The sequence below is a fragment of the Lepisma saccharinum genome, chromosome 8 (assembly GCF_977018435.1).
Source record: "Lepisma saccharinum chromosome 8, izLepSacc3.1, whole genome shotgun sequence".
Lineage (NCBI taxonomy): Eukaryota > Metazoa > Arthropoda > Insecta > Zygentoma > Lepismatidae > Lepisma > Lepisma saccharinum.
This window is the reverse complement of record NC_139236.1, coordinates 17,634,869-17,649,841: the sequence shown is the minus strand read 5'-3', so window position 1 is coordinate 17,649,841 and position 14,973 is coordinate 17,634,869. Positions and strand designations below refer to the sequence as shown.

Here is a 14,973-nt window from a genome sequence, read left to right as displayed (position 1 = left end):
AGGCCTAGATTTTTAACGGTTGGTGGATAAATTATGTTTTGGTTTTTAATTTTGATGTTAATGTATCATAATTTACTTTTTCAAGATAATAGTTAGAGCCTAAAATTGTGTATACGCATTTATTCTGGTTAATTGCGAGCCCATTTGCAGTGAGCCACTTGTTAAGGGTATGTAGATCATTGTTTAGATTATCTATCTTGTTTAACAAATCCGATGGTGGAGTTATGATTTAATACATAATAGAGACCAACTTATATAGACATGCTTAAATTACAGAAATATCAAGAAGAGTTACAAATAGAAATTTTTATAGTAAATTTTTGATTCCTCGCTAAGCTTTGACGAACACTGGAATTCCGTGTAAGGTAAACCCAATAGCCTTGAAAGGGCTCTGACATCTACAGCGACGCCATGTCAACTCTCTGAGCGTTGATTTTTCCCTCGTCGTGCTGCATGGAGGTCGCCAGGTTGACGTTGCTGTACATGGCGCTGGAGAGGGCGTTCTTCATCGCGAACTTGGGATTCTTGGGATGCTTGATGAGGTCCTCCACCGCCCACCCGAAGACGCTGTTGCTGGACTGCGGCTGCTCGTATCTCTTGTGAGGCGGCAGCTTGGTCCTCTGCTCCATGTACCACTTCTTCCCCCTCCCGTCCTTGCTGCACCCTTCGTACAGAAGCGCCCTCGTCTCCGGGGGTGGGAGGATCATCGGAGTGTCGGCATAAGGCCAATCGGACTGGAAAAAGGAAAAAAAGGTTTTACTCTTTTATTTCTTGTTTAATACAGGGTCCCACTTTTTGCGTGATTGAATTTGCAATAACATTCTGTTACTATCGTGCAGTTACTATCCACCAGGCAGTCAATCTACGATTGAAGCAAGAAATTTAAGGAAACTGGTTGTCTGTGCAAGGGGAAAAGTCCTGGGAGAGGAGAACTGGACTATCGCATTGATATCTGTCGTGTTACACAAAGGTCACACATAGAATACTTGTAACTTACCGACAATGGCGGCGATTGGGTTCCAAAACCCGGGGGCAAGGTGCCACAACTGGGGTGTAAAGACAGTATATTTCCCTTTGCAGATAAGGTTTAGCATAGTGCGGGGGCAAGAGTGACAAAAAGGGGGGGCAACTGCCAACTCGCTCCCCTAATCGCCGCCACTGCTTACCAATGTAAACTTCAGGACGTACTCTTCAAACCATGTAAGTATTTCGACCCTATTATTAAAACTCTTCTTTCTGTAAAACTTTGAAAGTGTCTGTTAGACTAACCCTGTATATCTACCACCTTCAAAGGTTCCCTTCGGCCTCGCATAAAACCAAGCATGCTAAGTAAGAGTACCATGGATGCAATTTTTGTAGCAATGGAGCGTTGGACCCCTGGAGACCCTGCATTTCTGGTAGAGGCGTATTTTAAAAGTAATGTATGGTGCATTATATGGTAGCTGCACAGCACACACTGACTGCCTGCGATTTCTTTCTCTGAAGGCACTTCAAGAGCCGAGTTTCTGAACACGTGTCCTAACTTAGAGACTCTGAAGAGAAGAATAAGGGAAGAAGTCCAGCCAATTCCACCCGCAATAATGGATAATTTTGTTCATCGGCTGCGTGAGTGTACACATCTACCTGATGTGATTTTCAGAAAATCAGACAAAGTGAACAGTGTTGTGTTATTGTCTTACAAATGTCATTATGTTATCTATCAATTACCACTGTCTTGCTTAACATTAGCTGTATTGTGTTACTATGTGAGATATATGAAAAGGTTAGATCTTGCCGGTCCCTACAATGAATTTTTATCTCAAAAGGAATATTCAGAAGCAAGAAAAATCTATGCATATTTTTAATTATCATCCCTTGCTTTAGTCCCCCTTTTTCTTCACAACCAAGCTCTCGTTTGTACATTGCACCTGCCATGAATGCACATTGAAAGTGGTGGAGGAAGGTCCCCACGCATTTTCGATCTCCAACACTTTTGATTGATTGGCTGATTAAATTAGGTTGTTTTACGTCATGTTTCTGACATGTTTGGCTAATCGTGATGATGTTGCAGGGACACTCTCAAAGAACACCCATGCCTAGGTCGGTATTCGAAGGCGGGACCCCTGGTGCCATAAGGTGCTGTGATAACCTCTCCGCCATGGAGGTCGACTCCACCATGTTAGAGATGATGTGGTCAGCACCATGCTTCAGCCACTTTTACCTCCCCATCAGGTAACAAATGATTAGAGACCGAGTGAACCTCAGAGCTGCTTAGTGTAGTGAGATTGACAAATGTTTCCCATTTTAGACTACCCATTCCAGGAATGAAACCTAGGTCCCCTCACTGGCGATCAGATGCCCTTCCGAATGGACCATTGGTTCTATACCCTGTCCCAGCTAACTGTATAGCAGGACCGCGCATATCGGCAGAGGAGGAGGAGAAAAATCGAGTGGTGAAAGTGCAGCGTTGCCAACCCTACGGTCCTCACCGTACATGTACGGACGTACGGTCCAGATCTTAGTCCGTACGCTAAATGCACGGCTTGTCAAAATTTGCTCTTGCAGTTTTATCCCTAATATTTCCCTAAGAAATTCTTAAACCAATCGTACGGACCTGGAGACAAAAATACGGCCCGTTTGCCACGTGCGTTCCATATTATCCTTTTCAAAAGTTTGCAACGCTTGGGAGGAAACGCGGGCAACTCCCGTCGCCCATTACACAATCCCGTTTCTCTCACTGTTCATTGGTGGAGCCGTCTCGCGTCACTACTTGCGCAGAGACTTGTTCTCGTTCGCCTGGTCTACAGTTAGCTGGTACGGAGTTTACAAACGATTGAAGAATTTATAATATCCAAAATAATGCCAGTCTCTAGAAATGAGATAGAATAAATCTCTGAGAACTAGGATCAGTTATAACAATTTCGATATTGGCTATATTTTATGTAGCTACTGGTAGAATTGTAATATATGCAGTTGCAAATCCAGTGTCTCATGATCATTACCTTTCTTGTAATCATGGGCGTAACTTGGGACCAGAGACCTGCACAAGACCTGGAGCTCCTAAAATGTCATGGAACCTGCGTAACACCCTCGCTTGAACAGCTTGTCTGCCCACCTGCCCAGATCGTTCTTGGCAGGCATGTAACCGGTGTTACCGCAGGTAACAGCAAAATGTAAAGAAATTCGAAAGTTTTCCTCAATAAAATAACAACATTGTTAAATACGTTAACCGACAGCGTTGCAGTTGAGTGAGTGAGGGTATATTGCAGAGAACATTTTTTCTGCAGCCGACAAAAGCGAAGAGGTAGGCCGTTCCTCTATCCTCAAGAGGTAACAATAGGAAAGGGCGCTAATGCAAGGGAACAGCGGGGACAGACGAGGCAAGTGTGCTAGGGGTTATTCATATGCCTGTTTAGGGGCCCAGTTACCGCTGCGGCCTTCCTGATCAGCAAATGTTGTCACATTGGATTTCCAGAAAAGAGCTAAATCCCGCCTAAAACGGCGATACTATTTCTCTGAAGCAAGAAGAGCTAGCAGAGCTGAATTTAACTACAACTGCAGGGTGGCGACAGACCTGGAAAACCGGGAAAAGTCAGGGAATTTGAGGTGTCAAAAAACGTCAGGGAAATGTCAGGGAATTTCGTCTTCATTGACTTTTTAATTTTTTTTATTTAAAGATATCGTTATGGAACTCTGCACGGGAACAGAAAATTGTTATAACTCTGGCACTATGGGAGCAATCTACTTCGGATAAGTTTTGTTTTGCAGCTAAAACATAAGCGCATGCAACCAAGTACAATTCAGAACGCCTGACCAAGGAAGGGGGTTTGGGGGGCTCGACCCCCGAATTTCAATAGGAAAAACAAAAATCTGATGTTTGCCCCCTTTTCTCCCACTATTTTTTGGAGAAGGCGCAAACTTTAGTATTAGTTTCAAAGATTGGACATTTCTCAAGAAAATGAAACATGTTTCATGTTCTTGGGTGCCATACAAGTAGAATAATGAGTCAAAATGTGATTTATTATTTTTTTTTACGAAAAATATGTAATTTGCATTTTTGGAGGTAAATTGTTATAACTCGGGCACTATAGGAGCAATCAACTTCGGATAAGTTTTGTGTTGCAGCTTAAAGATCATAGCATGCAACCGTGTACAATTCAGAACGCCAGATCGAGGAAGGGGGTTTGGCGGGCGCGACCCCAAAATTTCAATAGAGAAAACAAAAATCTGAAGTTTGCCCCCTCTTCTCCTACTATTTTGGGAAGAAGGCGCGAACTTTAGTATTCTTTTCAAGGAATGAACATTTCTCAAGGGAATGAAACATGTTTCATGTTCTTGGGTGCCATACAAGTAGAATAATAAGCCAAAATGTGATTTTTTTAAATTTTTTTTTGCGAAAAATATGTAACTTGCATTTTTGGAGGAAAATTGTTATAACTCGGGCACTATGGGAGCAATCTACTTTAGATAAGTTTTGTTTTTCAGATAGAACATCACAGCATACAACCATGTACAATTGAGATCGCCTAACGGAGGAAGGGGGGGGGGGGTTGATGGCGCGACCACCGAATTTCAATGAAAAAAACATAAAAATCTGAAGTTTGCCCCCTCTTCTCCCGCTATTTTTGGGATAAGGCGCAAACCTTAGTATTCTCTTTAAAGAATTGACGTTTCCAAAGAGAATCAAATATGTTTCATGTTCTTCGGTGCCATAAGCCAAAATGTGAAACTCTGTTTTTTACTAAAAATAGGTAATTTGCATATTGCTCAGAAACTTGTTATAACACGGGCACAATGGGAGCAATCAACTTCGGATAAGTTTTGTTTTGCAGCTAAAACATCAGAGCATGCAACCGTGTACAATTCAGAACACCGAACTGAGGAAGGGGGGTGGGGGTGCGACCCCCGAATTTTAATGAAAAACTATAAAAATCTGGAGTTCGCCCCCTCTTCTCCCGCTATTTGGGACGAAGACGCGACGTTTAGTATTCTTTTTAAAGAATGGACATTTCTCAAGAGAATGAAACATGTTTCATGTTTTTGGGAGCTATACAAGTTGAATAATAAGCCAAAATGTGATTTTTTTTTTTTTTACGAAAAATAGGTAATTTGCATTTTTGGAGGAAAATTGTTATAACTCTAGCACTATGGTAGCAATCTACTTCGGATAAGTTTTGTTTTACAGATAAAACATTAGAGCATGCAACCATGTACAATTGAGATCGCCTAACGGAGGAAGAGGGGGTTTGAGGGCGCGACCACCGAATTTCAATGGAAAAAACAAATATCTGAAGTTTGCCCCCTCTTCTCCCGCTATTTTAGGGAGGGGGCGCAAATCTTAGTATTCTCTTCAAAAATGGACATTTCCAAAGAGATTGAAACACATTTCATGTTCCTGGGTGTCATACAAATTGAATAATGAGCCAAAATGTGAAACTCTGTTCGGAAATGTGGCATGGATATGTTGCGGAGGGGGGGAGAAGGGGGAGGTTGGTCATCAATATGAATTCCCCAAGCTTGCTCCAGACCTGTGTCAAGAGTTTCCACCGAAACATAAGAGTATGAAAGTCCAAAAAGCACATTCATTTCGTAATCAGCACAATTATACCATATGGTATCATCAGGCCAGTTCGACCTTACTCTGATGATACCATATGGTATTATTGGGGTAGTAAAGGTTAAGCCTCTAAATATTACGTGGAAAATGCATTGAATTATATTTTTTTCTTGTAAGGCATTTTGTTGGGCAAACTGAAGGAACATGGAAACAAATAGGTCCCATTGATACATACGATTTTTGTTGAATATCGCCACCTGACAAGGTATCTCACTACAACATGCGACAGAAATTGCATGGACTGCAACATCCAACAAAAATCGCATGCATAAACAAGAAGAGCTTTAGACTGCAAATATGCTGCTGGAATTTTATTACTCTTCTGGCTCACTTCACCTTATTTAATGTAGCAGTGCTTACGAAGGTTTTCTTTCATCATCCTGACGTATTACTGGTTTCGCACAAGTTAACATACATTTACAATGACATTGCACTATTCTTAGATATCAAGAAGAATCCAACCAAATGGGATATATATTGAATACTATCACGAAAAAGTTAAACATAAATCTGCAATGGTGAACGTTATAAAAATTGGCAAGAGCATGCTCCCAACCTTAAATTTACTGTAACACTAGTATTGCATTGAAATTAACGCCACACTTTGTCCTGTCTGTTTAAACTCGTGAGAGATGGTCATTAATGTCCAATATTATGAAACAAAATGCTAATAATAAATACGTAAATATTTTAATATCATATTTACTAGATTCATTCAATCATAAAAGCAAATCACTTTCTTCAAGGATTGACTTTTCTCTGCCAGCCCTGCTAAATTTTTACTTTCCATCTACTGATTTATACGAGGGGTGGCCAGAAAGTAATTTCCAATTAGTAGGGACATTGATTTTTCGCAAACGCGAAAACTGTGAAAAATGGTAATTGCTGCGAAGTTATGTTTAGGAATGTGCAGTGATGTCTGGACACATTTTTCGCCCATTCGAAATATCGAAATAATGCGAATTTGGCATAAAATGCGAATTGTTGGCGTTTTTAACGATTTTTTTAAAAAAATGTCCTAAAAAAACGAAAAATTCCATGAAATCCAACATTCTTGTCTTTTCTAGGCCATGTTTGTGTACGTAGAACATGCAAGTTTTCCAACATTTTACTCAAGAGTAAATTGTAAAGTTATACGAACATGGAATAATTCCGACAGACACATTAAATCATGTATTTCCCACGATTTTTTCAACTTCTATCAAAACCATTTGCATCACAGAGCAAAGTGGCAGGGTTCTAACAGGAGATAGAATGCGTATCTACCGTCACACGGGAGCCACATCTTCGTATTTGTCGCACGATATATGTTTTGAATTACCAAGCTAAGTGCGCACCATCGGCATTTGTCGAGCGAGTAATAATGGAGCTCAGTCGTTATGGCGTTTGACTACTATGCGAGAGACCCGGGGTCGATCCCCTGCAGGGGAGAACCGGGATGTTTTCCACCTATTCAAACTGCTCCGGCGACCGCCCAGCATCATATGAAGCTGGTACCTTGAGGAAACTTTGAGGGATAAAGATAGCCAGGAGCGTGGTGCTGATCACATCACCCCCACCTTCAGCCGTGATCAAGAAAGTGTGGGACCCTAACTCCACACCCCTATAAACCTTCATGGAAAAGTGCAGGGGAGCACTTTACTTTTACTTCCTCAAAAATCTGTTCCAACATATCAAACTGTCACGAAAATACGTAGACCATGTGACCTACAATTTAAAATAATAGTTTAAAAGCACAATGAAGTATTATGTTTCGATATATTTGGCAGATAAATGTTATAAAACAAAAACTCGAATTTTGGGAAACGTAACACTAACAAGTCAAAAAAGATAATGCCAATTTTTGGTGCTATAATATATCGGTATCTGTCACGTGAGATTGATTGATTTTAATTTTTTGGTGCGTCGCCACTTATGGTCATTATGCAGCCTTCAGTATATACGGGGAAAATTCCATTATCTAAAATCCTTACCTTAAAATTTCAAAAAAGGGGTATGGAAAAATAACTTTCCTAAAATAACTTTCAAGATATCAAACTCTCACGAAGAGGCGTAAGCCATGTGACTTACAATTTGAAACAGTAGTTTAAAAACACCATGAAGGTATAATTTCAGCTATTTGCCAGAAAATGCGCTAAAATGAAAATGTGAATTTTGGGAAAAAGAACACCTTATAGTAAAAAATAAAAAATAAGAAAATACACCAATTTAAAAAAATAACAAAATATTAAGGTCCCTACCGATTAGGCATAAATAAAACAATAATATCAGTAGTAATTTATTGCATTAGTAACAGTGAGTCCTAACTTAATTTTCGGCATAATCACCACCGTTGTTCTCGCATTTGTCGTAGCATGGCACTAAATTTTGTATGCCCATGGTATATGTGTCTGACAAACAAAGACTGGAACTATCTCTACCGCAGTGTAGCTGTCAAATCCTTGCCCTGCCAGAAACCTATTCAGTTAAACCAGGAGATGAAAGTCGGTACATTAAAGGGCAGGGCTGTACAGGGAGTTTTCCAAGATCTCTCACCTGAAGTGATGCAAAGGGCCTGTGTTGTGCTGTATGGGGTTGTGCACATTCGATTGGCCTTCCGTGAATTGTCTGCAACATCGTCTGACCATACTATCGTTCACGACGTCCGGTCTGCACACCTCACACAATTGCTGGTGGCTCTGTGCCAAATTCTGAGCATGCAATGTAGGCTACATCGCAGTCTGTGGGAGACTGTATGATAGCTGCAATCTTTAACCTAGAACTGTCCTAAAACGGCTGCATTGCAACTGTATCAGATTACAGCTACATGCCACTTCTTCCTGCCTGCATGTGTGTGTGTCGCTCTCCGAAAACTAGTGCTGCGTATAGGCACCATTGGAGCTTTTTTCAGGATGCCCCTCGTATATGAACTTTCAGAAGCTTTTATCATTAGTGTGTTCCTGTTTTAATGTGTGGTTAGCTACCTATACAATGTAATTCTATAAATTCCTTGCGTTAAATTTCTAATACCTACATACCCTTTTCGTCAGCATTAAAGTTATAACTGCATGTTGTCAATTTCACAGTACTTCACTTGGATATACTGTACTGAAGCAGAAATCCCATTGATAAAGTAAGGAAATATGACTCTTTATTTTGTTTGATTCAATTATTTCACTTATATGAAAGAGTTAAGTTGTTTGCTTTACAGAGAAGAGAGAAGTAGCTTTATGCATTGAAAAATGAGTCCGCACTCATGGTTCTTGCAAGCAGAGGGTTCCAAACTTCAGTGGAAATATCAACATATAATACCGAGAATGGATAAGGAGACTAATAAATTACAAATTGTATTTCTTAATCATTCATTCTTATCTCATTTAGTCGTAACTTTAAAAATAATCAAGTATTTTATTTTAAACTTACTGCGTATGAAAAAATTCTGTAATCAATCCTTCCCTAGCTTGTGAATTGTAATAATTTTCCAAATTCACTATTTTGCAGTTTGAATTCAAATCATAGAGAATAGAGGAATTAAGTCAATTTCATAGAAGATAATATTGGTACTTAACAAATCCATGCCTGGATCTGTATGAGTTTATTATTTCAATTTACAAAAACATCGATTTAGTTTAGTTTGTAATTGTCAGGGAAAAATTTAAATTTTGTCCTGGAAAACCTGGAAAAGTCAGGGAATTTTATTTTTGCTTGTTTGTAGCCACCCTGAACTGAGGCCATTTACGTAATAGACGAAAAGATAAGTACTTGATGCGATTCGTGATTTGGACAAACCATGCTCCATAAAGCTAAGTAGGCAACAGTAGTACATACATCTGGACTTCCCTTCCACCCCTGGAGGAGGGGAATTCTGTCGTCTGATCCCTGCAGAAACGTCAAACTGACCAGAGAAATGTGTGATTCTTCTTCCCCTTTCCACCTCTTTGCAAAGAAACAGAGATGGTTGACAGAGAAGACTCGACCATTGTTCACTGCGTTTCCGCGGTAACTCTCTCATGAGTGGTAGTTCTTTCTAGGAGTGATTGTGGCTAAATCATTGAGCGGATTGAATAATAATAATAATAATAATAAAAAAGAACGAATGAAATGAACAAAAATCCAGATGAAAGGCTTGCTTTTGGGGGGTAGGGTGGAGATGATAATGTCTGATGGCCGGTAACACTTTTGAAAAAGTCACGCCACGCCACTGCTGGTAGGTATTGTAGACCCGCCGGGTACCCGCAGTCTTACGATACCTAATAGTAGGGGTGTGCGGGACAGAATTTATTTGGTCGGGACGAGATCGGTACGGGAATTTTTTTTTAATCCCGACATTCGGGACGGGAAAAATTCGCCATTTCCCGACGAAGACGGGAAATTTTCGGGACGGGAAATGTTCGAAATTTCCTGAAGCTCTAAAAATCTCGAAATCTACACGTAATTTTCAACTTAAGTGATTGTTCTTGCATGTCCGGAATAAAAACAAACAATAAGTTCAAGACACTTGCAATGCAGAAAACGTCGAGAATTAACAACTTTTTAAAATGATCATTCGGTATTTCCCGCAGTCGGGATCGGGACGGAATTTTTTTTTCTGATCCCGGTCCCGATTTTTCGGGGTCCAGCACACCCCTACCTAATAGGTCTCAGCGCGTTCTTTCAATCAACTGCACGACCCTCCCTCTGCATGACGTAGTTGCTTCGAGTAGAAACTGCACCGGTCGCACACCTGTCTGCAGTGTTTCCAACTGCAATATATTCGCACTACTTAGAAAGGGAACTCAAAGATTCGTAAGCCACATCGCCAATGAAATGAGATTTAAGAATGTTGCTACATTTCCCCCCACACACATTGAAATAGGTTTTCTGTGGTGGTATAGGCTCCATAAGAATATGTCGTAAACAACCAATAATCCAGGGCACTACTGGAACATGTCACGTTCGACGCCGAGGTCGCGAGTAGAGCAACACACTGTTCTACTGCGAACACCAGATCCGTAGCCAGGCAGGGGCCAGGGGCCAGGGGCATTGCCGTTACCCTCCTCCCCCCTTTCTGAAGTTTGGTAAACCACTTTATAAAATTTGTTTGCAGTAACGAGTGAAAATGTACACTGTAGATATTATTTTGCTCAAAACTTGATAGTTAAATTCACAGAATACAAAGAACAGATAGACGTAAAATTATTTCATCTGATTTACGAGCCGAAGTCAAAGTAGCAGGAAGTACTTAATTAGAATATTTTCTTTCGGCTTCAGCTATGAGTGGGAAGATATTGAAAATATACTGTAAGTAATTGAACGATATGTCTAGATTTTCTGTGTTCTATATTAACTTAATGATTACACACACACACACACACACACACAATTTACTTTCATATAATAATATTAAACCATTGAAAATTGACTTTTTTATGAAGGCCTCCCTGATAACCCATGCCCCGCCCCCCACCCCGACAAGCAATTCTGGCTACGGGCCTGCAGAAGCGCAACCACGAATTTCCGTTTGGAGGGGCAAGTACCTGGATAAACGTGCCAACAACAACAACAATAACAATAATAGTAATAAAATAACATCAAAGGCATTATTATTCTCATAAATCATGCAAAAAGGGGGTGGGTAGAAGACGGTTCTAACGCATTTGTGTTGAAACAAAGGATTTGAAATATTTTTTCAACACGATTATTCCACTTTAGCTAATAATGGAAAACAAGCACACAAACTGTTTTTGAAAGAAAGAAAGTGTATGATAAATGTATTCCGAATGTATATATGGCATGCAAAATTTTCATGTACGTACAATATTTTCTATTCACATATGCAACATGGAGCGACGTATAATTAGAAAATACATCTGCCACATGTTAACAATAAATTGTGTACGTATTCAAAGTTTCTTTAATGCATATTTAAATACATTTCATAATCAATTCATCAATCTCATAACAAACCGACATTGATAGCAATGTTGGCATTGGGCCGCCATGGCATTCTCTGTTTTACAACTTTTCTTCATTTAGATCGTTCGGCGCCCGACTCCTGCTACCCCCTAGCTACGGCATTGAACTTGATGAGACTGCATAATATATTATAATATATTTCTGCTTTCATAAAATTTGAAATCAAGGGGTTGCAATTGCCCCTCCGTTCCCACTCTGCAAGTGCCCTTGGCCGTCTGGAAGGGAAATACAAGAAAAATATGAAAACTAATTCCATCTTGAGTATCCTTTAGCCCTGCTACTCTTAAATTCTGCTAGCCTGGTTTTTCTTTTACTTTAATGTCCACCCTCCTAGACTTCATTTTCGTCCAAGGTTAGTGAGCAATGCCCCCTGCCCCCTGCCCATGCAATGAAAGACAATTAGTTTTCGATTAGGAGTTTTTTGTTTGCCCGATCATTCATTTAAATAAATGAAGCTGTAATATTACGTGCATTTCCTGGCAATAAGATAAAAACTGCTTACACTGAAATAGCTAAGTATATAAATTCTCCTTGGAGCAGATAGCTCCTCCTAGGACTTCGTAGGATTTGACTCATTCAATGCTTCGATTTGATCATTCTATAGAACTGTTGGAAACTGTAATGACATTGGGTAATATAGTTCTGTACTTTTATTAATATACGCGAAAATGCTAAAAATAAAATAAATGACAACATCTGTCATTATATGTAACTCGAAACGCAAATACGAATACTCATAAGCAGACAACGGATTTATATGTAAATACATATTTATGTATGAAGCTGAAATCAGTTACATTTTGTATTATCTTTGCGCATCATGGCATGTAGACTCCAAGAATTCTGTTTTTCATATTTGTACATTAGGTTTTGGCTCATACTTTACATATTTTAGTTATTTTTACACATTATTTCCATATTTCAGAACATTTCTCAACACTACTCCATATTCGCACAATAACTACATGTACCCGTGTGACCAAAAACGTTGGGTGAATTTCTTGCGAAAAACTGACAACTGACCCATTACTTCTTGCGATATTAACTTTAACTTCTTTTTATTCTACTTCGCTTTTCTACAACTTTTGGCTAATCGCAAAGATGAGGATGAGTGGTGATGTAATGAAATCGATGAAGGGACACTCACTAAGATCACCCATGCCCAGGCCTGGATTCGAGCCTTGGACCCCTTGCGTCGTAGCATGCTGTGCTAACCACTGCGCCAGCTTTCCAACACTTACAACAAAACTTCTTATTCATAGTTTTGGAAACAGAAAATGAAAATTAATTTTGTGTTGTTTTACAATTAATGTCAATGTAAGCGTATTGTATTTTATGTAGCTTGTGTACTGTATCATATTATTAGAAAGGTAAATTTTTACAATATTAAGTCCATATTTAACTCCATATTTTGGTGAAAATAACTAAATATTTTTACATATTTTGCACATTTTTCTACATATAAATCCGTTCCTTGCTCATAAGCCTCACCGATGGCGTAATGGTAACGTAGTCGCCTTGTAATCAAGGGGTCCCGAGTTCGATCCCCGGTGGAAGCACATGGCACAGTAGTTCGGATCCCACTTTAAACTGTAGGTTTAGTCCCAATTAGCCTTTCTGTCATAAAGTGGACTTGAAACAATATTAAAAAAGGTACTCGTAACCCAAAATAAATAATTATGTAAATTAGCTTCAGGCCATACACTTTGTGTAATCGGTACAGACAAATACGAAGCGTTTCTTTAGCCTCACCTGAGATGGAAGGAGGTGGGACAATCCCTTGGCGGTGTTTTTCTCCGAACACACGCCGTACTTCTCCTCCTCCCTGAACCTCTGCTTCCTCTTGGCCGTGACCTCTTCCCTCAGCCTCTGCATAACCTCCGGGTCGCGGGGCTTAGTGATGGACGCCCTCAGCTTGTCCACGTTCTTGCTGAACCATCCCATCCTCTGCAGCTCCTCCTTCCTGCACGCCCCTTCCCAGAACTTCATGGCTGCGTAGTCCCCTGGCATCTTGGAAACTTTTCAACACTCTCTTTCTTTATACGAGTGCTTCGTTTTGGATCCTACGGATCTGAATCCATGGAAACTACAGCTCAACAAACGATTTCCATCCTCCTGCAACAATATCGAACCTTCTTCCTTGCATGTTGTCATGTTTGTGATTGTGATCCATGTCTTAATAGAGGGTCCGGCAACTAAAAATGACGGTTTTTAATCTATATATATAAAAATGTATGTGTGTGTGTGTGTGTGCGTGTGTATGTATGTTTGTTCCGGCATAACTCTCGAACGCCTGGAGCGATTTCAACCAAACTTGGTACACATATCACTTAGTGTCTCCCCTATGGCGCAGTGGTAGCGGCGTCGCCTTGTAGTCAAGGGGTCCCGGGTTCGATGCCCGGTGGAGGCACAAGTGGTTCGGATCCAACTTTAAACTGTAGGTCCAGTCTCGATTAGCCTTACTGTGCATAAAGTGGACTTAAAACACTAACTCAACAACAAAAACATATCACTTACAATCTGGAAATAAATACTGTGGGGGGTAAGACACCCCTGGCACCCCTAGGGTGGAGGTGCGAAGGGGTGACATGTAAAAATAATCGACAGATATTAGTGTGGAATCCATAGTTTTCGGTATCTCTAATATGAATAGTGATATTCCCAATGTCGTTCAACTCCAAGACAACCCTACCACCCCTAGGGTTGGCGGTGGAAAGGGGGTGACATGTAAAACGACCGAAGAGGCATGTTCATAGATTGTGTCCAGACTCCAAAAATTACTGTATTAGAATAATTCTAACTTCCGTGATACCCCTCTGGTTCAGAGACTAAGTTACATGTAAACATAGTTTTGTTTATGTATGTGTGTCTTTTCCGTTTTGCTTAAGTCCGCTTATGGACAGACAGGCTAATCGGAACTGAGCCTACAGTTTAAAGTGGAATCCAATCCACTATGTGCCTCCACTGACTATTGAAACCGGACCCTTGATAACAAGGAAAGAATAAAGCACACTATTGTTTAATAATAATCATAAAAAATCCTCTGCACTAAATTTCTAAGTGAGAGTATTGTCCCCCTCTTGCCCCCCCCCCCCCTGTGCACATGCCTATGCCACAAGCTATATTCCCCTGCCAATCTGCTGGGAGAAGTAGAAGATGTACTGTTCACAGTTTCAGATGTTCTCCAGGGGAGGAAAGAAACTGTAAGACTTTAGTTATGTTGCAGATAAAATGCACAATTTGATATGATCCTTCAAAATCTGCAATCATATTTTAGCTAATATCAACAGTTTTCAAGTTGGCTCATTATTTGGAAATAAACTCGACTCGAAAACAAATTGTAATTGCTTACAGTAATACCATAATTATTTTTAAAGTTCAGTTACTTTATGTCCCCTGTACTTTAGTTTGTTTCAATTGCTTGCTTGTTATTGAAAGTTGTG

At 40.0% G+C, this 14,973-nt stretch overlaps 1 protein-coding gene across 1 annotated transcript; it reads right to left on the bottom strand.

Moving 5' to 3' along the window:
• Positions 1-222: 222 nt before the first annotated feature.
• Positions 223-13,584, bottom strand: LOC145991382 (uncharacterized). The gene is made up of 2 exons (XM_083127374.1): positions 13,283-13,584; positions 223-734 (listed from the first exon to the last, which is right to left on the bottom strand). The coding sequence occupies exons 1-2, from the start codon at positions 13,538-13,540 to the stop codon at positions 399-401; spliced, it is 594 nt and encodes a 197-aa protein (XP_082983500.1). The 5' UTR covers positions 13,541-13,584; the 3' UTR covers positions 223-398.
• Positions 13,585-14,973: the final 1,389 nt, after the last annotated feature.

Bases quoted from the DNA above. Each gene is read 5' to 3' on its own strand.
- LOC145991382 (XM_083127374.1), bottom strand. From the start codon at position 13,540: ATGCCAGGGGACTACGCAGCCATGAAGTTCTGGGAAGGGGCGTGCAGG. The intron at 735-13,282 runs GTGAGGCTAAAG...TCCTTTTTCCAG, and splicing joins CCCACCTCCTTCCATCTCAG to TCCGATTGGCCTTATGCCGA.